At 41.1% G+C, this 25,371-nt stretch overlaps 1 protein-coding gene across 1 annotated transcript in view; it reads left to right on the top strand.

Moving 5' to 3' along the window:
• The first annotated feature begins 1,365 nt into the window (after window positions 1–1,365).
• The window catches only part of LOC134576971 (carotenoid-cleaving dioxygenase, mitochondrial-like), a 29,816-nt gene continuing 5,810 nt past the window's right edge, over window positions 1,366–25,371 (top strand). The window contains exons 1-7 of the mRNA XM_063435626.1: window positions 1,366–1,556; window positions 6,616–6,827; window positions 6,914–7,029; window positions 12,803–12,905; window positions 15,711–15,836; window positions 23,614–23,774; window positions 24,361–24,528. Coding sequence (XP_063291696.1) covers window positions 6,638–6,827; window positions 6,914–7,029; window positions 12,803–12,905; window positions 15,711–15,836; window positions 23,614–23,774; window positions 24,361–24,528 — 864 coding nt within the window. The 5' untranslated portion in view covers window positions 1,366–1,556; window positions 6,616–6,637. The remainder of the gene's footprint in view (window positions 1,557–6,615; window positions 6,828–6,913; window positions 7,030–12,802; window positions 12,906–15,710; window positions 15,837–23,613; window positions 23,775–24,360; window positions 24,529–25,371) is intronic.

Raw genomic sequence — 25,371 nt, 5'->3', positions numbered from 1 at the left:
AACATAGAACTATCAACATATACAGGGCCCAGTTTCCCATTAGACAGATTAGTTGCCTACAGAGACCTGTCCTGTGGGGTGCACCTATTTCCAGCACATAATGTGCTGTATTGGAGCTTAAAATGGCTCTGTCACCATCCCATATGGTGAAAGGTGAATAAAACAATACTATGGATCAAATGGTAATTGCTGCATTTAATGTTGAACAGAGTAGAGCTAACTAGAGTGAATTAGGCATTGATTTATTTAAAGTTGGCTGAGCATAACATTAATTCAGTTCTCATGATAATGTACTGCAAGCATGTCAAACTCAAAGGCTAAGACAGGTCAAATAAACAAGATTTACGTTTATGTGGGCCGCAAAAAAACTAAAACGTTAGTTTGCATAGAAATGTAGGTTTAGTTCGAAAAGTACAGTATAAAAAAAGTTGCCAAACTGACACTGGACATCCTCACGCTCATAGGGCTTCACAGTAAACAAAAGAGCGGATTTATTTTAAGGAGACGTGCATTTGCATATGAACAACGTTTCAGTCCAACTACCTTGACATATTAAGAAATGTTTGGTAATGGGACTGAAATGGTGAATGTATGCTGCTCACGGCTGTAAAAAACAAATTACGTTATCTTGTTTATTTTGAAGTTCTATGAGTGTGTTCTTCACTTTGGCTGAGATCATCAAACGCCTCCATGCAGATCCAATCTAACACACTGTTCCTCTTATCATTCTAATTCACTGCCCACAAATCCAATACATTGATATCCCCAAATTAATACAGTGCCCCCTCTCTCCCTCACATTAATACACTGCCCCTTCCCTCCCATTAATATACTTCCCCCCTCCATCCCATTAATACACTGCCACCCCTCCCCAATTTAAAACAATGGCCCTCTCCCTTCCTCAAATTAATACAGTGCCCCCTCCCTCATTCAAATTAATACACTGCCCCCCTCACTTTCCAAAATTAATATAGTCACCCCTCCCTCCCTCAAATGAATAGAGTGCCTCCTCCCTCAAGCCCCCCTTCTCCTACCTAACAATTTGCTGGCCGTCCTCCAGTTCCAGTTCCAGCCCCTCTAAAGCAGGTCTGACGCTCCTCTGGCATTGCGAGCAGGAGGGAAGGGGGAGTGGCTGCTCTGCAGACATGAAGCCACTCTGCCCTCTTGTGGCCGAGAGAGCAAGAATCAGGAAATATTTTTACTGTCTTGCTGGTCGAGAGAGCAAGAATCAGGAAATATTTTTCCTGTCTTGCTGGTCACAGCCACAGCTGAAAGCGGCCCCAGGGCAGGCAGGCCGCAAATATATTCATGGGCCGCATGTTTGACATGCTTGATGTACTGTATCTATCATTCTCAGGTCTGAAGAAGTTCTACATCCAGGAGAAAAAACTGTGCTACTCCAACAGAACTGGCTTAGAATGCATTGATTCACTCTTCCAGACCGTAGAAGATACTCCAGAGCCTATTTCAACCCACATCACTGGAACCATACCCAAATGGATTAGGGGCAGTCTATTACGAAATGGACCGGGCAAATTTGAGTTTGGAGAGGACAGGTGAGAACTTGTTTTACACTTCTCAGCTTTTACCCTATGTACTCCGGATTACGTTATTCTCTATGTACAGCATTTAACTATTTGAATCATACGGTGCACCAGGATAATAACCAAGATATAAAGTCCAACACACAATATATGGTTATAATTTTCATTGCACTTATAAAAGTGCAATACAACAGAAATCTCACAATATCGTATGCTATTTGGGTTATATTGCTCTTTTGTGAGTAGTACAAAATACAGTAATGTTCCTCTCTTTTTTCAGTTGCATTGTGGCCCCTCCACTCTGTTAGTTGAATATACAGTTGCAAGAAAAAGTATGTGAACCCTTTGGAATGATATGGATTTCTGCACAAATTGGTCATAAAATGTGATCTGATCATCATCTAAGTCACAACAATAGACAATCACAGTCTGCTTAAACTAACAACACACAAAGAATGAAATGTTACCATGTTTTTATTGAACACACCATGTAAACATTCACAGTGCAGGTGGAAAAAGTATGTGAACCCTTGGATTTAATAACTGGTTGAACCTCCTTTGGCAGCAATAGCTTCAACCAAACGTTTCCTGTAGTTGCAGATCAGACATGCACAACGGTCAGGAGTAATTCTTGACCATTCCTCTTTACAGAACTGTTTCAGTTCAGCAATATTCTTGGGATGTCTGGTGTGAATCGCTTTCTTGAGGTCATGCCACAGCATCTCAATCGGGTTGAGGTCAGGACTCTGACTGGGCCACTTCAGAAGGCGTATTTTCTTCTGTTTAAGCCATTCTGTTGTTGATTTACTTCTATGCTTTTGGTCATTGTCCTGTTGCAACACCCATCTTCTGTTGAGCTTCAGCTGGTAGGCAGATGGCCTTAAGTTCTCCTGCAAAATGTCTTGATAAACTTGGGAATTCATTTTTCCTTGGATGATAGCAATCCGTCCAGGCCTTGACGCAGCAAAGCAGCCCCAAACCATGATGCCCCCACCGCCATACTTCACAGTTGGGATGAGGTTTTGATGTTGGTGTGCTGTGCCTCTTTTTCGCCACACATAGTGTTGTGTGTTTCTTCCAACTCAACTTTGGTTTCATCTGTCCACAGAATATTTTGCCAGTACTGCTGTGGAACATCCAGGTGCTCTTGTGCAAACTGTAAACGTTCAGCAATGTTTTGTTTGGACAGCAGTGGCTTCCTCTGTGGTATCCTCCCATGAAATCCATTCTTGTTTAGTGTTTTACGTATTGTAGATTCGCTAACAGGGATGTTAGCATTTGCCTGTGACTTTTGTAAGTCTTTAGCTGACACTCTAGGATTCTTCTTCACCTCATTGAGCAGTCTGCGCTGTGCTCTTCCAGTCATCTTTACAGGACGGCCACTCCTAGGGAGAGTAGTAGCAGTGCTGAACTTTCTCCATTTATAGACAATTTGTCTTACCATGGACTGATGAACAGCAAGGCTTTTGGAGATACTTTTATAACCCTTTCCAGCTTTATGCAAGTCAACAATTCTTAATCGTAGGTCTTCTGAGAGCTCTTTTGTGCGAGGCATCATTCACATCAGGCAATGCTTCTTGTGAAAAGCAAACCCAGAACTGGTGTGTGTTTTTTAACGGGCAGGGCAACTGTAACCAACACCTCCAATCTCATCTCATTGATTGGATTCAAGTTGGCTGACATCTCACTCCAATTAGATCTTGGAGATGTCATTAGTCTAGGGGTTCCCATACTTGTTCCACCTGCACTGTGAATGTTTACATGGTGTGTTCAATAAAAACATGGCAACATTTCATTCTTTGTGTGTTATTAGTTTAAGCAGACTGTGATTGTCTATTGTAGATAGATAGTATATATCAAAACCACATTAGAAGGGACAACCCGAAAAGTGAAGTGGTAGTAAAAAAACATAAGATACAATCTGAATATTGAAAGATGGCAAAATGCAATCTAAAAAATAAATACATAACACAACATAGTGTAAACTGTTATATAAAAATAAAAACTAAACAAAGAAGGACTACCACTCACATTTACCAGAGCCGTCCCAGGCTCTGTATAGCAGGCTCAAGGGTGCCAATACAATCTAGCGAATTCCCAAAGAGGAGATGGAGAAGTTTCCATAGTATAAAATATATTTATTAAGGATAAAATAATCCACCATCTCCAGGTACTAAGGGAGTGGAACCCAATAACAAAATATAAAGGAAGGGGTATCCACTTACCCTAAATATAGTAACCAAAAGAGTAATATAAAACAATGAAATAACAAGCAAATAATTTATTTGCTTGTTATTTCATTGTTTTATATTACTCTTTTACTCTCTTATGTATTTATTTTTTAGCTTGCATTTTGCCATCTTTCAATATTCAGGTTGTATCTTGTGTTTTTTTACTACCACTTCACTTTTGGGGTTGTCCCTTCTAATGTGGTTTTGATATATACTATCTATCTACATCTACCTTTATTTAGTGTCTGGGAAACACTGTTATATCAACCACTGTTTTGTATTTATATCTGTATTCACTATTTCTCTATTTTGTGAAGGGCCTACACACTACTTTTTATCTTTGTGATTGTCTATTGCTGTGACTTAGATCATGATCAGATCACATTTTATGACCAATTTGTGCAGAAATTCATATCATTCCAAAGGGTTCACATACTTTTATTTGCAACATTAAATCCTAGGTTATCTGCTTTTTTAACTGCCCTTGGAAATTGTGAGGTAGAAAAATAGTGTCTCCGCATATAGTAGCATGAGGATAAATTACTGTCGTTTGCAATCAGCATTCCATGCTAGAATCTAGAATTGGAACTTGCACTTTATTATATAGAGGGTCATTCCAGGAGAGATTTTGACTCTTTCTGTAGAATTGACAATTTAAGTATTTTCTCTATTATTTAAAGCAGCTCTGCAAAGACAACCGATGGTGACATCTCTGTTTGGGGTGGTGGCCCTCGCAGGTACAACCATCCACTTTCTTCCCCTCCTCTCCAGCTCCTGGCAATTCAGGTGCCAGGAGCCCACATCAGCGCTGCAATCACTTGCATGAGTGAGAATAGAACATTGAGGTCTATGGAGGGTCCCACAAGACCTGCAGTCTCCATAGAAAGATATCCTCCATAGAAAGAGATCTATTTCACTAGTGAAATGACAAGATGTGACAGCTTTGTGTCAATTTTATTCAGGCACTGGAAAAATACTGAGACAAAGTAGTCCCTACTTTGTTACAGCACATGTTTTGACTGGGTTGGTATTTATGAAATACACAAGGGGGTGGGGGTGACACAGCCACTTTAAGTAAAGTTGACATTAAACTTCCATTTCTAAGTTATGAAAGTGGTAAGTAATGAAGTAATGTCTCCTATTGCCAATCATTGTAGTCCAAGGGTTCTTAAACTTTCTAAGTTGGTGAAAATTCCTCAAGTGGAATACAATGTGCCAAAGAGAACGTTTCAGAAAACGTGAGCTGAAAAATTAGATGACTGGGAGTTTTATCACCAATTCAGCTATTATAGCCCATGTTATGGTTGCCTCCAGGCTGGCTGGAAGTTGGACCATAGAAAAGGATGCTCCTAGCGCTCACCAAAGGACCATCAGCACCGTAGACACCATAGCTACTGCGTAGTCACTATAAGTACTGCAGACTCCACGAACCACCGCTGCTGGGCTGGTATCTCGCCGTCTGCTCTGCGCCCTGGACCTACGACCAGGCTCCAGGTTCCAGTAGGTGAACCGCTTCCTTCTGTAGAGCGAAGCAGGATCAGGAACAAGAGCTCTTACAAGAGCTCAGTAGCTAAGGGAGTATGAAGAGCATAGGAATCCCTGTAGTGATTATAGCTGTTCCCTACAAACAAGAGTCGAGGCTGCAAGTTAGAGGGACAAGTCATTCTGTTTATTGGCACCAAAATAACCTTCTTTTATGCAGGATCCCCTTAGATAGGACCACCCACAGGGTGTTACAAAACAACCAATCATACACGTACATTCCCGACAACACTCCCAGCAATTACACACAAAATCCTCCCCTCTGCCTGTGATATAATTACTTTACACAATGGGTTAACATAATTATCACAAGCAGGAAAAATACAGTTTTTACACATACCCTGTAACTTTAAAACCATACATCCAATCTTCATTAAAATGACATATTATTAATCAGCATACTTTAAACATAAACACTCTCATAAATCATACTAATACCTCCAGTGGATAAAAAGTTAGGTAGAAGTCCTTTATGACCGACCGCAAGCACATTTTCCTGCCCAAAACAGTTCCATAGATTTGGGCTGTGCGGTCGGTCAATTTCCTGCAGAAAAACGGCTAAGTCCCCTTCGAATGCACGAACGAGTCCATTCATGCAAATAGCACCGTGCAACAGGGGGTTCGAATTGTCGAACGTACTTCGACTTTAACCGAAGCATCGAAGTGAAGGCGACGGTAAGGGTCAGCGGTGTTCGTGTATTTGCGTAGCTGATTTTAGTTCCATAGAATCTTTAGCATACACCGCTGACCGCGTTCGACTAAATTAAAATGGCCGCCGCCACGTGTTCCTTTGTCGAATGGCGGCCACTTCGACGACTTCGACAACTTCGGCACTTCGACTGTATCCAAAGTGCCATAACAAAAGTACCAATCCTTCCCCACAGGATTTAAAGGGCCAGAATGAGTGACATACACTCTGGTATGGCCGAATACTGGTTTCAAAGGGCCCAATCTCCCAGGGCCATAGTCATGCGGGAGGAGGCTGGCAAATAGGCTTCTCCACAATCCAGGGAAGCAGGGCAATTTCTCATTTAAAGGGCCAGTTACAAATAGCAGTTTGTAACAGCCAAACATTTAAAATTCACTCTGCATTCCCAGCAATTCAAACTTTAGTGAATGACTCTGTCAAACTCTTCCTAGTGTCGTAACCCAGTAACTTGGCATGGAGAACCAAATTTGAGTCCCAACGTATACTCAAACCTTAAATCTTTATATACTTTTGGGATATTATTGTAATGCATTGCTTTTGCTTGAATTCTTGGAATTAAAATTCTGTTGTTCACTTTTCCTTTTCCAAGTTATAATCACTGGTTTGATGGTATGGCCTTGATGCACAAGTTCACAATTGAGAATGGATCTGTGACTTATATGAGTAAATTTCTTGAAAGTGATGCTTACAAATCAAATCAAAGTCAAAATCGAATTGTGGTTTCCGAATTTGGAACAGTGGCCATGCCAGACCCCTGCAAAAGTGTATTTCAACGATCCTTGTCTACGTTTGAAATTCCAAGTATGTAAGTTTAGACCTGCATTTTAGATTTTAACTTATATTACTTGAAAACCTCATGCCTAATGGTCTTCTTCTCTTCCCTTCAGAGCTATCTGATAACGGGAATATAAATTTTATGAAATATGAAAATGATTATTTTGTTAGCACAGAGGCTAATCTGATATATAAAGTAGATCCGGAGACTTTGGAAACAAAAGAAAAGGTGATTACCACATTTTGCTTTTAAATTCATATTGGAAGGATTACACTGTACAGGGCTGCCATCAGAAATTTGGGGGCCCCAGCTCAAGGTCTTGGTCCTGGGAGCCTGCAGAATCCACCCACAGAGAACATCCTGAGTCCACCCACCAGTATGCAGTGTGTGTATGTAGTGGATAAGTTTGTATAGTATATGCTTTATGTAAAGTGGATGCTGTGTGCGTGTAGTGGATGTAGAGTGCGTGTATAGTAGGTGAAGAGTGTGTGGATTGGATGCAGTGTGTATAGTGATTCAGTTTGTGTAGTAGATGCAGTGTGTTTGTAGTGGATCTATACTGTGTGCATAGTGGATGCAGAGAGAGTGTGTGTATTGAGTGCAGTGTTTGTATAGTTAATGCAGTTTGTGTAGTGGATGCAGTGTGTGTTTCAGTAGTGGAGGCAGTGCTTGTATTGTCAATGCAGTGTGTGTGTTCGTGTAGTGGATGCAGTGTTTGTATTGCTAATACAGTGTGTGTTTATGTAGTGGATGCAGTGTGTGTTTGAGTAATTGAGGCAGTGTGTGTAAATCTTTGTGGTCGAATAGGGGCTGTATTTTTTGGGAGACAAAAAAAGCTTTTCTAAAAAAATAATAATTTAATCTTACGTGTGGCCAGAGAGAGGAAATTACACTACTTGATGGTCTAGTAGTGGCATTGTTCAAACCAACTATCAGGCACTGTATACCAACTATCAGTCAATGCCATATTCAGCTTCCTGTAGCTCCTCTCACCAACTCTGGATAGAGGAGCTGCTGGAAACTGAAAATGGTGTTTGCTGGATACCCTCATCACTATACAGGTAGCCGGGGGCCTGCAGAGGCACATATATAGCGATAATTGCTATATATATGTGCACATTGGAAATGTAGGGCCTGGGCCCCATACCGCCATATATTCCAGGGCCTAAGTCTTCCCGAGCAGTCCTGGCCCCCTAGGACTGCTGGGCCCATGCCAGCATGGTTGTAATGCCCTGGTGGTTGCTCTGGCACTGTATATATGGAAAGCTAGGCCTGAAGTTGTGGGAGGGGCTTGCTTCCCTTCTTAAGGAGCACCAGCCCCTCTTCCCTACCGTCTCAGGTCTGGCGATTTGCATACCCTAACTTCCGGTCCGTGCAAATCTCTATTTTCTATCCTGCAAACTCGTGGAAACACTAATCTGGTCCTGCAGCTCCTGGTCGGCTCTCACGCTGTTCTGACTCCTCAGAGACTTCCAACTGGTGCCTATTTGAATCTAAAACCGTAAGTCAAGGCAGCCCGTCGTGCCACGGTCACTGTCGCTCGGCATCATCCTGGGCTGGCTCTATGATTTTACATGGTTCTCCGTTCGTGTCTTTGTTCGTATGGTTTGTGACATACGAACGCTTAGGTTATTCATTCTTGCAGCTAAATTCTGACCTGTTCAGGCGCACTCAGTTTGGCGGGCTTTCGGGAGCTTGCGCACGAACTAACCTACATGCTCTTGTATGGTTTTTCATTAAATTGGTAGTGTTCGGTGGTATGTAGCCCTTCTAATGGGTCGTTCGTATATTTTACCAAACACCCTATTTCCGTATATGTTAAACTGTCGATTAGTTTAATTTTAAAAAATGCCTTATGTCGGTTATATTGACCTCTGGTGGTCATACTTGTTATTACTTGTTGTATTATGTGAAGCTCCTCCCCCCCCCCACCCCCCCCCACTAAGGCTGATTATTGTATTTTTATGGTTAGATCATATAGGAACATTGGTTTTTCCCTCTCTTTTCTCCTTCCAGATTGGAGACTTCACTATTCAGACTATTGGTTATGGTATCCCCTTATTTAACAGGCTGTAAATAATATTTAGTGTCCTTTTATGGGAGGAGTATGTTTAGGCAATAAACCTTTCTGCTCAGGAAATTATTTCCATGCTGTTATATATTTTCACTTCCACGAAACGTTCTGCATTTTTGAACAAACTTCACTCCAGACATTCACTTCTCACTGTTTATATAGGTTAGTGGGTATGGTTGTTCTAGCTACTCAAGGTCCCACTAGGTTATGATACTTATGGTTATCTTTCTACATTACTAGGTACTAGACCATCCAGGTTCCTGACAAGTCGTTTAGTACCGGTCCATTTTTTTCAAGTGTCATACCGGTAGGTATCCCTATGTGTACATATCTGAAGGTATCTCACGTTAATAGATGCTTCATCACTACCATTACTCTCATAGGTGGTTCCTGAAGATCGTTTCTCCTATTCCGACTCCTCTTTGATCTTGTTGTTTCACCTGGTATGTCTATCTGTTCTCTGTAATACTTCCCGGCCATTTAGGGTATGACAGAGAACATATACTGGCTTTTTAGGATAGGTGGCCTCTAGAGTTGTTTTACAAGGCCTTTTATGCCTTAACTTAGTGGTCCTGCGAGGCCTTCACCCATCCTCATTGCAGAGGTATGTTGGCCCCTCGGGCCATGCATAGCTAGTTGCCTTGCTTTGTTGCATAGTGAGAGCCTCACTTGTCACTCCCATTCTTTCTTATGCTTGTACATGTCACGAGAGGCCCTTACCCTGCCACAACATGGTGGCCACATAGCCCACTCGCGCCAAACTCATAGATAGAGCCTCTCTAGCCTCTTGGCAATTAGGAGGTTGTCACCCGTCACCATCAGAGATAATGTTTCGCCGCTTGGCAGTAGCCAGTATATGTTTAAATCCCACATAACCCCTATTTTTGATTTTAGTATGTCTCAACTACCTGAAGAGGGGGAGGAAGACTATCCACAGTACACCAGCTAGCTCTATTAACCTGTCTCAAGGTAGTGATACCGCAAGCCCTTGACCACAGGGGTGCTGTGTGTGTGGGGGTATAGGGGTGCTGTGTGTGGGGGGGTAGGGGTGCTGTTGTGGGGGGTTGTAAATACATTACATTTCTTGTTCTTCTTTTTGTTTAAAGCATATTAAATCAGTATCCTTCCCTCCCTCCCTTTTTCTTACCTTTGGTGAAGGGGAGGGGGAACACAGCCATCCCTGGTGGTCCGGTGGTGGTAAGTATGTAGGATAGGAGGACAGGTCCTGCAGCTCTCCTGTCCTCCCACGCAATGCTGTGTGGAGTTTTGCCATGGTTACGTGCGGGAATGCTCCACACAGCTGCTTCCTAGATCCTTCCCCCCTGCTTCCGGTCCTCCCGACAAGAAAGCAGAGTAGGCGCCTGCCGTTTTGGGCAGTCAGGTGCCTACTCTGCATTGATGGCGAACCTGTGGCCGTCTGCCCACAAAGAGGGCCCGGCGTGCCACCTGTGGCATGCTTGCTATAGGTTCGCCATCACTGGTATAAGACATTTTGTTCTACATTTGAAACCACAGTTTAGACTATAGTCACAGGTGTTCAAGTGTGGTGGATGAGTTATTCCTTGTGCCTGATATTACAGATCGAAATTCCATGGCTCCCTTTCTGGTCTGTTTCTGAGTCTAGGACCGTGATGGCGAAGCTTTCTGAGTGCCCAAACTGCAATACATGCCAAAGTTTTTTTCCTCAAGTGCCAACATGGCAAATAAACCTGAATACTGAGGTTTAAGTTTCGAAAAAAACAACTCATACAGTTGTTCGAACTAACTCGTACAGTTGTCTGAACTAATTAACATATTTTAGGAAGAACACAACAACAGAGTGTTCAATGATACACATTTTAAATAAAGATATAAATAATAGATAAAATTAAGCTTATATGTATTAGTATCTCCAACAAATGCAATACATACACACCGACTGCTGAATACATACACACGCCGACAAACACACAGACTGCTGAATACACAGACAGACTGCTGAATACACAGACAGACTGCTAAATACACACAGACAGACTGCTGAATACATACACACAGTCCGCTGAATACATACAAACAGTCCGCTAAATATATGCACACAGTCCGCTGAATACACACACAAACATACACACAGGCTGCTGAATAAACACACTGCTGAATACACACACTGCTGAATACACCTACAGACAGGCTGCTGAATACACACACACAGAATGCCAAGTACACACAGACAGACTGCTGAGTACACACACACAGTCTGCTGAATACATACACACAAGTATACATACAGACTGCTGAATACACACACACACACACACACACACAGACTGCTGAATACATACAGACTGCTGAATACACACACACACATACTGCATTGAGGGGTGCAGTGTATGTGTTTGTGTGTAAGGGTGTGGAGTGTGTCTTAAGGGTGCTGTATGTGTGTGTGAGGGGGGTTGTGTGTGTAGTGGGGAGGAGTGCTGTGTGGAGGAGGAGTGCTGTGTGTGGGCGGGGGTAGGGGTGCTGTGTGTGTGTGTGTGGGGAGTGATGGGTGCTGTGTGGGGGAGGGGTGCTGTGTGGGGGAGAGGTGCTGTGTGGGGGAGGCATGCTGTGTGAGGGGTAGGTGTGCTGTGTGTGGGGGGGTAGGGGAGCTGTGTATGGAGGGGTAGGGTGCTGTGTGTGGGGGTAGGGGTGCTGTGTGGGGGAAGGAGTGCTGCGTGTGTAGGCTAGGGGTGCTGTGTGTGGGGGGTGTAGGAGTGCTGTGTGTGTGGGGGGAGGGGTGCTGTGTGTGTGGGGCGAGGAGTGCTGTTTATGGGGGGTAGGAGTGCTGTGTATGGGGGGTTGGGATGCTGTGGGGGTGGGGAGGATTGCTGTGTGTGTAGGGGTAGGGGTGCTGTGTGTGGGGGGGTTGTAAAGATACATAAAAAAAAAAAAAGATTGAAGAATCTCTATCCCCCCTCCCTTCTTCTTACCTTTGGTGAAATAGGGGGGGGGGGGGCACAGCCAGCCCTGGTGGTCCGGTGGTGGTAAGTATGTGCCTGACTGCAGCTCTCCTGTCCTCCCGCGCAATGCTGTGTAGAGCATTGCCCTGGTAACATGCGGCAATGCTCCACATAGCCTGCTCGCGGGAGAACAGGAGAGCTGCTTCCCAGATCCCTACCCCTGCCTCTAGGTCCTTCCGACACAAAAGCAGAGTAAGCGTCTGCCGTTTTTTTGCAGGCTGGTGCCTACTCTGCATTGCTGCCGACCGGCGCCAGCAGCCCCCTCCCCCGGCGAACTATGGCCGCATGACCACAGAAACGGCTTGGCATGCCACCGGTTCTCCATCACTGGTCTAGAACATCAAGTGAGGAAAACACCATACAGGCAGCAATTTGAACCTTAAAGGATTTTTCTTCTTACCAAAGGATTAAGAATCAGGGAAGAAGAATGCTCCATTAAAAGTGATTTGTCATATGCTGCAACTATCACACTTAATCTAAGACTCACCAAGTAACATACTAAATGACGATCGTATTGAGATATATATACAATCCATATATTAACCACTCAGAATTCAATTGAAGACCTTTATCTTGCAGTGATTAATTGTTTTGGCGTACACTAAGCTTTAGTAATGCTAGCCTCATGTTGAAACTTTGTTTGAATATTTCACTGTTTGATCACCAAATGTTTATGATTTTTTAAGTCTCAGATAAATGGTATGAATAATAACTGACAGATTTTCAACCTGGGCAGCTTTCTCTAAACGTCCCTGCTAAGGGAAGCCCTTTTTAATGTTGTAAGTACACAGTTTTTGGGTTAGACCTATTTTTAATTGTCTGTATTGGACAGTTTCTAAGCAGAAGGTTCTGCATTACCAGGCTAATGTCCTGCTATTTTAGGATATCTTACATTTCTAATTACTTATACAAAATATAACATAGGATGATTTTGTTCCTTTGTTTTAAGGTCGATTGGAGCAAATATATTGCCGTTAATAGCGCAACAGCACATCCTCACTATGACCCTGATGGGACTGCATACAACATGGGAAATTCATTTGGGAAGCAGGGTAAGAGCTTTTATCTGATCCTCATGTGTCTTAATTGAGAAGTACAAAAAAAATATGCGTTTTACAGGCTGTGGATACTGATAGACCCAGTCAACAGATACACAGAGACATGTGTGCAAGTAGTGGGAATTGTGTAGAGCCCATTTTCTTATACCCTCTTTACATTCCAGTAATATGACATGAGACATTGTTGGTGAAAATAGGCCACCGATTTTTATTAAAATATTTCACCAAACAATATTACCAATATTAACTTTGATCAAATATATATATATATATACGGTAATACTTTAATAATTTTTAACATTAAACAATATAACTTAACAACATTCCATAAACATACCCGTCCTTGCCGATCAATCATCCGTAACCTCGGAACTCACCTCGGCACTAGCCCTCCCCCTTGTCCCAACTAACACTGGCCACAAAACCTGGCTTTCCACCAACACCATGCTAACCACTAGCTGATCATTGGCTCAGTGGGCACGTCCGTAATAAACCATACCTTTATTTCATCAAGGGTAGAGGAGGGATCGGCCCCACTTTCCTACACACCCGTTGGACTGCCAGTCCAACCCACGATTGGGAAAGACAATAACCTGCCACAAGGCCCCACAGTTTTACCCCCTAAAATCAGCCATGGTGACCACCCATAAAAGCAGTGGCCTGCTTCAACCCCTCTCGCAATGCCAAATTAAAAAGGTCCAACCCCACATCAGTAAGGCGAAACATAGAAAAATAGAATGTGACGGCAGATAAGAACCATTCGGCCCATCTAGTCTGCCAAATTTTCTAAATACTTTCATTAGTGCCTGGCCTTATCTTATAGTTAGGATAGCCTTATGCCTATCCCACGCATGCTTAAACTCCTTTACTGTGTTAACCTTTACCACTTCAGCTGGAAGGCTATTCCATGCATCCACTACCCTCTCAGTAAAGTAATACTTCCTGATATTATTTTTAAACCTTTGTCCCTCTAATTTAAGACTACGTCCTCTTGTTGTGGTAGTTTTTCTTCTTTTAAATATAGTCTCCTCCTTTACTGTGTTGATTCCCTTTATGTATTTAAATGTTTCTATCATATCCCCCCTGTCTCGTCTTTCCTCCAAGCTATACATGTTAAGATCCTTTAACCTTTCCTGGTAAGTTTTATCCTGCAATCCATGAACCAGTTTAGTAGCCCTTCTCTAAACTCTCTCTAAGGTATTAATATCCTTCTGAAGATACGGTCTCCAGTACTGCGTACAATACTCCAAGTGAAGTCTCACCAGTGTTCTGTACAATGGCATGAGCACTTCCCTCTTTCTACTGCTAATACCTCTCCCTATACAACCAAGCATTCTGATAGCATTTCCTGCTGCTCTATTACATTGTCTGCCTACCTTTAAGTCATCAGAAATAATCACCCATAAATCCCTTTCCTCAGATGTTGAGGTTAGGACTCTATCAAATATTCTGTACTCTGCCCTTGGGTTTTTACGTCCAAGATGCATTATCTTGCACTTATCCACATTAAATGTCAGTTGCCACAACTCTGACCATTTTTCTAGTTTACCTAAATCATTTTCCATTTGGCTTATCCCTCCTGGAACATCAACCCTGTTACATATCTTAGTATCATCAGCAAAAATACATACCTTACCATCAAGACCTTCTGCAATATCACTAATAAAAATATTAAAGAGAATGGGTCTCAGTAACAGCGACTAAATCAGTTGCCATTAGTGCCACAAGTTCATGGATCTTATTCCCTAAACTGCGAGCATTTGTAGACATCACTTCTAAAGTACATAGCTGCCTCCTGTTCAAACACCCGATACCGCACTGTAAAACCCCCAACTCCCAACACAAACCTAGAAACCCGCCTATTAAGCTTCACCCGACACTGATCCATGGCCCCCTGGTACCTGGCGAATCTCCAATAGTTACGGGACATGAGCTCAGACCACACCAGACAGAGATCGCGGAACAACAAATAAATTCTGGCCAAGTCCTGTAATGTCAAATCAGAGAATTCCCTAACGGGGATCGTTCCCAGATCATTCCCCCTCGGGGCTGAAACGCTGATTTTATGGAATAACTCCTAATAGAGAAAAAAAATTTTTATGTGAGTGCAAGCCCTTTCTTACTACTTTACTATATATATAAATGCATATGTATGTGTGTATATATATATATATATATATATATATATGTGTATATATATATATATATATATATATATATATATATATATATATATATATATAGTAATCCAATGTGTTTGCACTCCTGGTAGATTATTTGTTTGTGCCTGGTGCTGTTCTGACTAAATCCAGAATCCAAGTACATTGACCGCACTCAAAGGACTTCAGGCCGGAGTAGGTGAGTATTGATAATACTTACCGTAGCTTTATTTATTCATATAAAATCAGTTGACGTTTCAGTCTCTTCTAGGGGACTTTCAGTAGGAATGAATAGTCATCACCCTTCACACAATATATACCCATTATTAATGAGTGATCAAGCTTACCCTGTACAGATGTTCAGAGGCTCTGACTGATCCAAGACGTGCAGGTCCAATGCTGCCCAACAGCGAGCATTAGGCCTGAAGCCTAAAGGGGCGGAACACACATGCATGTTTGTTTTATCACACATTGGTATCACTTTATTCATGTGATTTATTATTTTTAATGGAAATAAGTTGAAGAAACTATATGGACCTTCAAAAATATCTCATGTTCACAAAACTAGTGATTATTTCATGTACTATGTCCTGTTCTGGATAACTCATTTCTGAAAACATGGTGTTTCTTCTATTCTTAGGTACATTTTACAACATCATTAACGTTCCAGCAAAGCAGAATGCTGAAGAAACACTACATGGGGCCCGGGTGGTGTGCTCCATACCAGCAAGAAATAGCTTGAAACCATCTTATTACCATAGCTTTGGTGAGTACCTTATAGAATGAATAATTCTTAAAATTAAATCTGATGATTGTATCTAAACCAAGTAGATGATATATGAGAATTCTAAATTATCCATACATTACATTATTTTTAAAGGAACACTTTAGATGTATTACTAACACTATATTGTTCCTCTGCCCCCCCACTGTCCCCTTCCAGTGTTGTAAAGGATTAAATAACTCTTTATTCACTTACCCAATTCCAGTGCTGAGGTTCCTCAGCGCTGGGTTGCGGTCTGCTGTGGACCGATTGGGTGGACTTGCACATGCCGTTTGCAGTAGACCTTCCCCATAGGAAAGCATTGCATCAATTATTTCCTTTGGTGTTTTCATTCACTCTTAATGTCCGCATGCAAAGCGTGAAGATATCCAGTGACGAAGCGCCTCTTGTGGCTGTCTGATTGACAGCCACTAGAGGCAGTCTTAGTACTGCAATGTAAAGATTGCCGTTTTCTAAAATGACAATGTTTTACATTTCAGCACTAAGGGGGACTGGAACAGTACACCAAGACCACTTTAATGAGATGAAGTGGACTGGCTGCAGTCAAAAAGAACAGTCAAAAACAAATATGAAAAGTATTCTTCAAATACACTGAGTCAAAATATAGATTAAATCCTCATAGAGAAGCATTTGATTTGACAGTTTGACTGGTTCAGAGCACATGTTCTGAGTGTAACAAATAACCTGGCACCCCGACTGGGAACCTCCGTTGATGGATGCTCCTAGTGCTTCCCGAGGGCTCCAAGCACTCCACTTGACACCATAAGAACTGCAGACCCCACAAACTGCCGCAGCTTGGTTGGGGTCTCGCCGTCTCCTACCCACCCTGGACCTACGACAAGGCTCCAGGTTCCAGTGGGTGAACCTCTTTCCCCAGAGAGCGAAGCAGGAACAGGAACAGGAACAAGCTCTTAAAAAAGCTTAGTGATTATAGCAAGGGAGTATGAAGGGCAATCCCTGTAGCAGATTCCCCCAATAAGAGGCAGGAATTTAGATTGAGGGTGAAGTAGAACTGACTTGCACTGATGATTTATTGTCTCTTTTATACAAGTTTTCCCACAAGGTTACCACCCATGTACCTTTACCGAAATGTACATTTAACAGCCAATAATATTTAGTCACAAACAGGGCCGCCACCAGAAATTTTGGGGCCCCTAACTTAGCTCAGGGTCTGGGCCCCCTGGGGCCCGCCTCCAAATACCGCCCACTGGGTCCACACACAGACACAAACGCACACACTGATACAAAAGGACACAGATACATACTAACAGACACACATACTGAAACAGACATACATGCATACAGGCATACATACTGACACACACATACTGAGACATACACACAGGCATACATAGTGACAGACAGACACATACTAACATACATACAGACACACATGCACGAGGACATAAAGACACATACATACAGACACCGACATACATATACACACACACACACATTCATATATACAGACACTGACATCCATACACACATACATTCATAATGGCATACAGACATACACAGACATACATTCATAATGGCATACAGACATACATACATACGGACTGACATACATGCATATATACAGACATACTGACAGACATACATACAAACAGACCTACGTTCATAATGATATGCAGACATACATTCATACTGACATACAGACATACATACATATATAATGACATACAGACATACATATATACATACATACAGACAGACAGACATACATGCATACAGACATACATGCATACATACATACAGACAGACATACATACATAGACATTCACACAGACATACATACAGACATGCATGCATACAGACATACATAGACGTGCATGCATACATACATACATACATAGACATACGGACAGACATACATGCATGCAGACAGACATACATACACAGACAGACATACATACACAGACAGATATACATATACAGACAGACATACATACACATTCATGCATACAGACACACAGACATACATGCATACAGACAGACATACACGCATACAGACAGACATAGACATACAGACAGACATGCATACAGACACAGACAGACAGACATACACACACCTACATGCATACAGACAGACAGACATAGACATACACACAGACATACAGACAGACATGCATGCATGCATCCAGACAGACATACATACATACAGACATACACATACAGACAGACATACATAGACATACATACACATACAGACAGACATACACATACAGACAGACAGACATACATACAGACATACACATACAGACAGACAGACATACATAGACATACATGCATACAGACATACACAGACAGACAGACATACATACACATACATGCATACAGACACACAGACATACAGACAGACAGACATAGACATACACACAGACATACAGACAGACATGCATGCATCCAGACAGACATACATACACATACATGCATAGACATACACATACAGACAGACAGACATACATACATAGACATAAACATACAGACATACATACATACATACATACACATACAGACAGACAGACATACATACACATACATGCAGACAGACATAGACATACAGACAGACATGCATGCATCCAGACAGACATACATACACATACATGCATACAGACATACACATACAGACAGACAGACATGCATACATACATAGACATACATGCATACAGACATACACATACAGACAGACATACATACACATACAGAGAGACATACATGCATACAGACATACACATACAGACAGACATACATAGACATACAGACAGACATACATACATACATAGACATACATGCATACAGACAGACATACACAGACAGACAGACATACATACATACATACATGCACACACACAGCTCATTTTCCAGCCACCCTCCTGTCTCTTACCTTTTCTTTGCAGGAGGGTGGCTGGGGATGATGAGAGTCGGCGCGCCTCCCTCTTCACTGCCTGGCTCTCCCTCTTCACGGCTGGGCGCGCGCTCCTTCCGCGCGGAGTGTGCTGGGAGGAAGTGACTACTTCCTCCCAGCAGCACTTGCGGCTGCTTTTTTTTTTTTTTTTTTAAAGGGGCCCGGTCGCGCTATACAACGGCCACAGCGCTGACCGGGTTATGGTTGTCACCCCCTGATGGCGGCCCTGGTCACAAAGTTAAACACTCCCATTCATTACTGTAAATTCCTCCCCTCTGCTTGGGAGAAAATTAAGTTAATTACTGTATCAACTCAATTATCTCCAAGCGATAAAAATCTACTTTTTACACATTTCTTGTAACATTAAAATTAAACATACCCGAAGTGCCAGTTCAAAAGTGCAGATCCTTTCCCCTAGGATTTAAAGGGCCAGACACAGTGTTTTAAAATTCAATCAGTCCAAATAGAGTGCTTAAATGGCAATACACTCCAGGGGCCATAGTCACAGGACAAGAGGCTGGCAGTGGCGGAGCGTAGTTTAAGGGGAGGGAGTGGGGATAGAGGATAAATTAAAAGCTAGCAGGTCCAAGATTGGCTATTTAGCCTAAATTTAGCAGTCTAACTTTTAACTAAATGTAGTTAAATGTAACCTTAAAATCTAAAAATGAAGGAAGAAATAACACTAGGTGAGTATAGGAATAATGATGTAAAGAGTCAAATATACTAAATATACTGGTTATTCACTAGAATTATACAGGAATTACATTTACTAGAATTATCCAGAATTGTCTCCAAATAAAAGTGAATTTAAAATTTTAGACCAAAACAACCGAATTGGAAAAATATATGTAATCTATGTTTTTACTTTGGCTTTGGACTATGAATTCCTGACAACAGACATAATTTTTGTGCAGAATTGACATTAGACAACTAGCCAACGGCACAAAAGTCCTTCCACCACAACCACTTTTAAAAACAGACGTGATCATGGTGGTTAGAGTAACCCTTTCATTTAAAATAAACAATTCATTAATTTGGTGATTATACATTTTAGATGGCAAAATTGATCCTTACATTTTACAGCCACATATTTTTTTTACTTCACTTTAAATGGAAACCATTGATTTACTACTACTACTTGATTTACAACGTTTTGTTTCTTACTATTTTAAAACTACATCCCACATTAAAGGGACACCATTTCATCTCATTGAATTGGTTATGGTACCTGGAGTGCTCTGGCACTGCACCCACAACCTGGTCTCTACTGCAAGTATAGCTACAACATAATTTACACACAGCAATTCGTAACAGAAATAGGTGCTGTGATAGGCTGAAAGCTGTCTGCTTTCTCATCAGCCAAAGCAGCACAGAGTGGATACCAGAAGCTGGGACTCTTATTTAGAATTAATCCATTAAAATGTTTTAACACTGAAAGCGAGGACGGTGCCAGGGGACTCCAGGAACTATAACCACTTCAAATAGATGAAGCAGTTACAATTATTTTGGCACATTATTTCAGTCTTGAATTTCGATCACAAGCTGACTTATTTTTAAAGAACTGTGTGTGGCTTTTGTGTAGTCTAATTTCCCTTGGAAGAGCCGATACTCGGCGAAACGCAGCATATACTACATGAAAAAACAAAAGGATTAGGCGCTCACTATAGCAGTTTAAACAATAGGATTGGGCAGCAGGAACCAATACAAGGATTCCCAGCCTTGTAACAGAATAGTGTAACCAGAAAAGAGGAGGGAACCGCGCCCTAGACAATATGATATAAATAATATACGTACACAAGTCTTATGATGACGGTCTCTATACAGTTGACCTCTAAGTAAAAAACATAGAGAATAATAGTGCAATAAGGTAGGTATAGTGGGTATGTGAAAGAGTGCTTAAGTGAATGCACACTCACATTTACCAGAGCGAACTCAGAGCTCAGCTGTTATTTCGCATAGACGGAACAATCCCCGTCTCAGGATATATATGAAGCAGTAGGCGTCTTGACAGTCTCAGCAGATGATATGTGGAGATACATAGAGAATCCAAATAGTGCAATATGTATTGATAAGGTAAATACAATGAAAAAATATAAAATGGCGTACTCACATGTAGTAGAGCAAGACTTGCTCTAGTTGGTGTAGCATAGGTGGTATAATCCCCACCAGGGAAGGTGATGGTAACCAGGAAGTAAAGGAATGGACATTGGACTTTTTGGGAAATTTTTTAAGTGGACATTTTTTAGAGTGATTTTATATACAACATTTTATTGTTTTTGTTTTTAAATAAATAGTATATTTTTATCCTTTCATCACTCTGGATTACCATTCCTTTACTTCCTGGTTACCATCACATTCCCTGGTGGGGATTATACCACCTATGGAGAGACATAGAGCATTTTTATTATTCTCTATGTTTTTTACTTTGAGGTCAACTGTATAGAGACCGTCATGATAAGATTTGTGTACGTATATTATTTATATCATATTGTCTAGGGCGCGGTTCCCTCCTCTTTTCTGTTCGCAGCATATACTACAGGGAGTGCAGAATTATTAGGCAAGTTGTATTTTTGAGGATTAATTTTATTATTGAACAACAACCATGTTCTCAATGAACCCAAAAAAATCATTAATATCAAAGCTGAATATTTTTGGAAGTAGTTTTTAGTTTGTTTTTAGTTATAGCTATTTTAGGGGGATATCTGTGTGTGCAGGTGACTATTACTGTGCATAATTATTAGGCAACTTAACAAAAAACAAATATATACCCATTTCAATTATTTATTTTTACCAGTGAAACCAATATAACATCTCAACATTCACAAATATACATTTCTGACATTCAAAAACATAACAAAAACAAATCAGTGACCAATATAGCCACCTTTCTTTGCAAGGACACTCAAAAGCCTGTCATCCATTGATTCTGTCAGTGTTTTGATCTGTTCACCATCAACATTGCGTGCAGCAGCAACCACAGCCTCCCAGACACTGTTCAGAGAGGTGTACTGTTTTCCCTCCTTGTAAATCTCACATTTGATGATGGACCACAGGTTCTCAATGGGGTTCAGATCAGGTGAACAAGGAGGCCATGTCATTAGATTTTCTTCTTTTATACCCTTTCTTGCCAGCCACGCTGTGGATTACTTGGACGTGTGTGATGGAGCATTGTCCTGCATGAAAATCATGTTTTTCTTGAAGGAGGCAGACTTCTTCCTGTACCACTGCTTGAAGAAGGTGTCTTCCAGAAACTGGCAGTAGGACTGGGAGTTGAGCTTGACTCCATCCTCAACCCGAAAAGGCCCCACAAGCTCATCTTTGATGATACCAGCCCAAACCAGTACTCCACCTCCACCTTGCTGGCGTCTGAGTCGGACTGGAGCTCTCTGCCCTTTACCAATCCATCCATCTGGCCCATCAAGACTCACTCTCATTTCATCAGTCCATAAAACCTTAGAAAAATCAGTCTTGAGATATTTCTTGGCCCAGTCTTGACGTTTCAGCTTGTGTGACTTGTTCAGTGGTGGTCGTCTTTCAGCCTTTCTTACCTTGGCCATGTCTCTGAGTATTGCACACCTTGTGCTTTTGGGCACTCCAGTGATGTTGCAGCTCTGAAATATGGCCAAACTGGTGGCAAGTGGCATCTTGGCAGCTGCACGCTTGACTTTTCTCAGTTCATGGGCAGTTATTTTGCGCCTTGGTTTCTCCACACGCTTCTTGCGACCCTGTTGACTACTTTGAATGAAACGCTTGATTGTTCGATGATCACGCTTCAGAAGCTTTGCAATTTTAAGAGTGCTGCATCCCTCTGCAAGATATCTCACTATTTTTGACTTTTCTGAGCCTGTCAAGTCCTTCTTTTGACCCATTTTGCCAAAGGAAAGGAAGTTGCCTAATAATTATGCACACCTGATATAGGGTGTTGATGTCATTAGACCACACCCCTTCTCATTACAGAGATGCACATCACCTAATATGCTTAATTGGTAGTAGGCTTTCAAGCCTATACAGCTTGGAGTAAGACAACATGCATAAAGAGGATGATGTGGTCAAAATACTCAATTGACTAATAATTCTGCACACAGTGTACGTTCTTGGATTTAGCCGCCCTGCTATATTATTTTAACTGACTATTAGATGTAGCTACTAGGTAGTCTCGGCTACATCTGTTGTTAGGGGGGTAGGAGATTTTTCTATATTTGATTTCATTTTTCTATCAGTTTAGTAGGGGTTGCTCTTATACACATAAGCCTGATGGGGAAGTTGTTCAGATGTTTCTATTCCCTTCTAGCTTTTCTGTTCTCGCTTTTTAATTGTATTTTAATTTAGTTTAAAGGACCACTATAGTGCCAGGAAAACATACTCGTTTTCCTGGCACTATAGTGGCCTGAGGGTGCCCCCACCCTCAGGGTCCCCCACCCGCCGGACTGGATGGAGAGGAAGGGGTTAATCACTTACCTTTCTCCAGCGCCGGGCTCCCTCGGTGCTGAAGACTCTCCGCCTCCTTTTCCCGTCATTCTCAATGCTTTCCTATGGACGTTGGCGTCTTCTCAATGTGAAAATCACAGTGAGAAGCACGGAAGCGCCTTTAGCGGCTGTCAATGAAACAGCCACTAGAGGCTGGATTAACCCATTTGTAAACATAGCAGTTTCTCTGAAACGGCAATGTTTACAGCAGGTAGGGTTAACCCTAGATGAACCTGGCACCCAGACCACTTCATTAAGCTGAAGTGGTCTGGGTGCCTATAGTGGTCCTTTAATAGGATATCAAGTTGTATAGCGGAGTGTGTCTGGGTAGTTGTAATTTCCTTCTCTTTTCATATATTAACTTACCATTATTTTATACAGGAATGACAGAAAACTATATTGTGTTCATAGAACAACCAATAAAAATCGATGTTTTAAAAATGTTAACTGGGAACGTAACCGGGACACCTATATCTAAATGTCTCAACTGGGATCCAAGTTGTGAAGTGATATTTCACGTGGCAAATAAACACAGCGGAGAGGTACTTCAGCGCATAGTAGTTTAATTTGTTACACATTTTTATTTGGTAACAAGAATGCAGTTATTTTGGCAAAGAATATTCACTTTTGAAAATGTGTTACAGTTGGAATTAAAGGATTATTTGTAAAGTTCTAACATTTTGAGCAGATTTTTTTGGGAGCATTTTAGGTTTAAAATCTTCTTTAGAAAATAAATGATGATGTGTATGATGGTTCTTGGGAGAGAAATGTTGACAGAAATATTCTATCACTTTTGATATATTGGCATATTCTAATGACAAAATATATGTTGTGGCACAGGCACAGCCTTGGCATTCTATGCAAATTAATAGTGTCCCATGCTGCCATGGTTTACATGGATTATAGACCTGAACAAAGAATTATGATGAACATGGGAACATTTTCCAGTTTGTTGCTCACTATATTCCACCACCTAAGATAGTAAATTAAAATAATCAGGTGATTGTCTTTATACCTCTTGTTTTTAAATAATGAATGCAGGAGAAGTATTTTTTTTTTCTTGTGATGCTTTATTATCATTATATCCAGGATGCTTGTTTATTTGTTTGTATCTGTGTTTCTTTACAGCTACACCCCGTGACTTTCCATGCACAACCCTTCTCATGCTATCATCAGATTAACGCTTTTGAGGATCAGGGATGCATTGTGCTCGATATTTGCTGTCAGGAAGATGGAGAGGTTCTAAAGATTTATAATCTGCAAAACCTGCGTAAATCTGGGCATGCTTTAGATGAGGTACAGGGTAAATAAAAATCAGATAACTGTGTATGTATGTATGTATGCCATCTAGATTGTGCTAACTTTAGACAGAAGGCTAACAATGTATTTGGTGCTGGGATGGAGATATCCTAAGCTCCTGTGAAGATTGGCAAATGATGGACTAGTTTGAGTTTATGGTGTCTACACCTAGTTTTAGATTGTAGCTTTAAGACTATTACAGCATATAGAGTATCACAATAAATCATTTTTGAAAGTCTATATTATAAATCAGCGATAGCAAACCTATGGCATGGGTGCCACAGCTGGCTCACCGAGCCCTCTCTGTGGGCACACAGGGGCACACGGCACACAAGGTCCTCGCGATCACGTGGCTGGAATAGCCGACTTATGCAGTGCCTGCACTGGGCCTGCCTGAACTATCAGGCAGTCCCCCTCATGCCTGTAAAAAAGTTTTTAAAAGTAAAAAAAAGTTATAAAACAGTCTTTAAATTAAATAAAAAGTTATTCGATCATATGTATATATATATATATATATATGATCTAAGTACTTTTATATATACATACATACATCATTAATAAAAGTGTATTTTAATCTTAATATATATATAATGATATATATATTAAGATTAAAATACACTTAGAATGATGTTGTATATATATATATATATATAATAAAAATAATCAATAAATAAATTGGGAAAAAATGACAAAAATTTAATAAAAAAATAAATAAAAATAAATTTTAAAAGAATTATATACCGGTTTTAATTTGTTCTAACTGTATTTTGATATTAAAATATATATATATTAAATTCAAAATACATTTAGAATGACGTTATAAATACATATATGCATCTA

The sequence above is a fragment of the Pelobates fuscus genome, chromosome 11 (genome assembly GCF_036172605.1).
Source record: "Pelobates fuscus isolate aPelFus1 chromosome 11, aPelFus1.pri, whole genome shotgun sequence".
Classification (NCBI taxonomy): Eukaryota; Metazoa; Chordata; class Amphibia; order Anura; family Pelobatidae; genus Pelobates; species Pelobates fuscus.
This window is presented reverse-complemented; position numbering and strand designations above follow the sequence as displayed.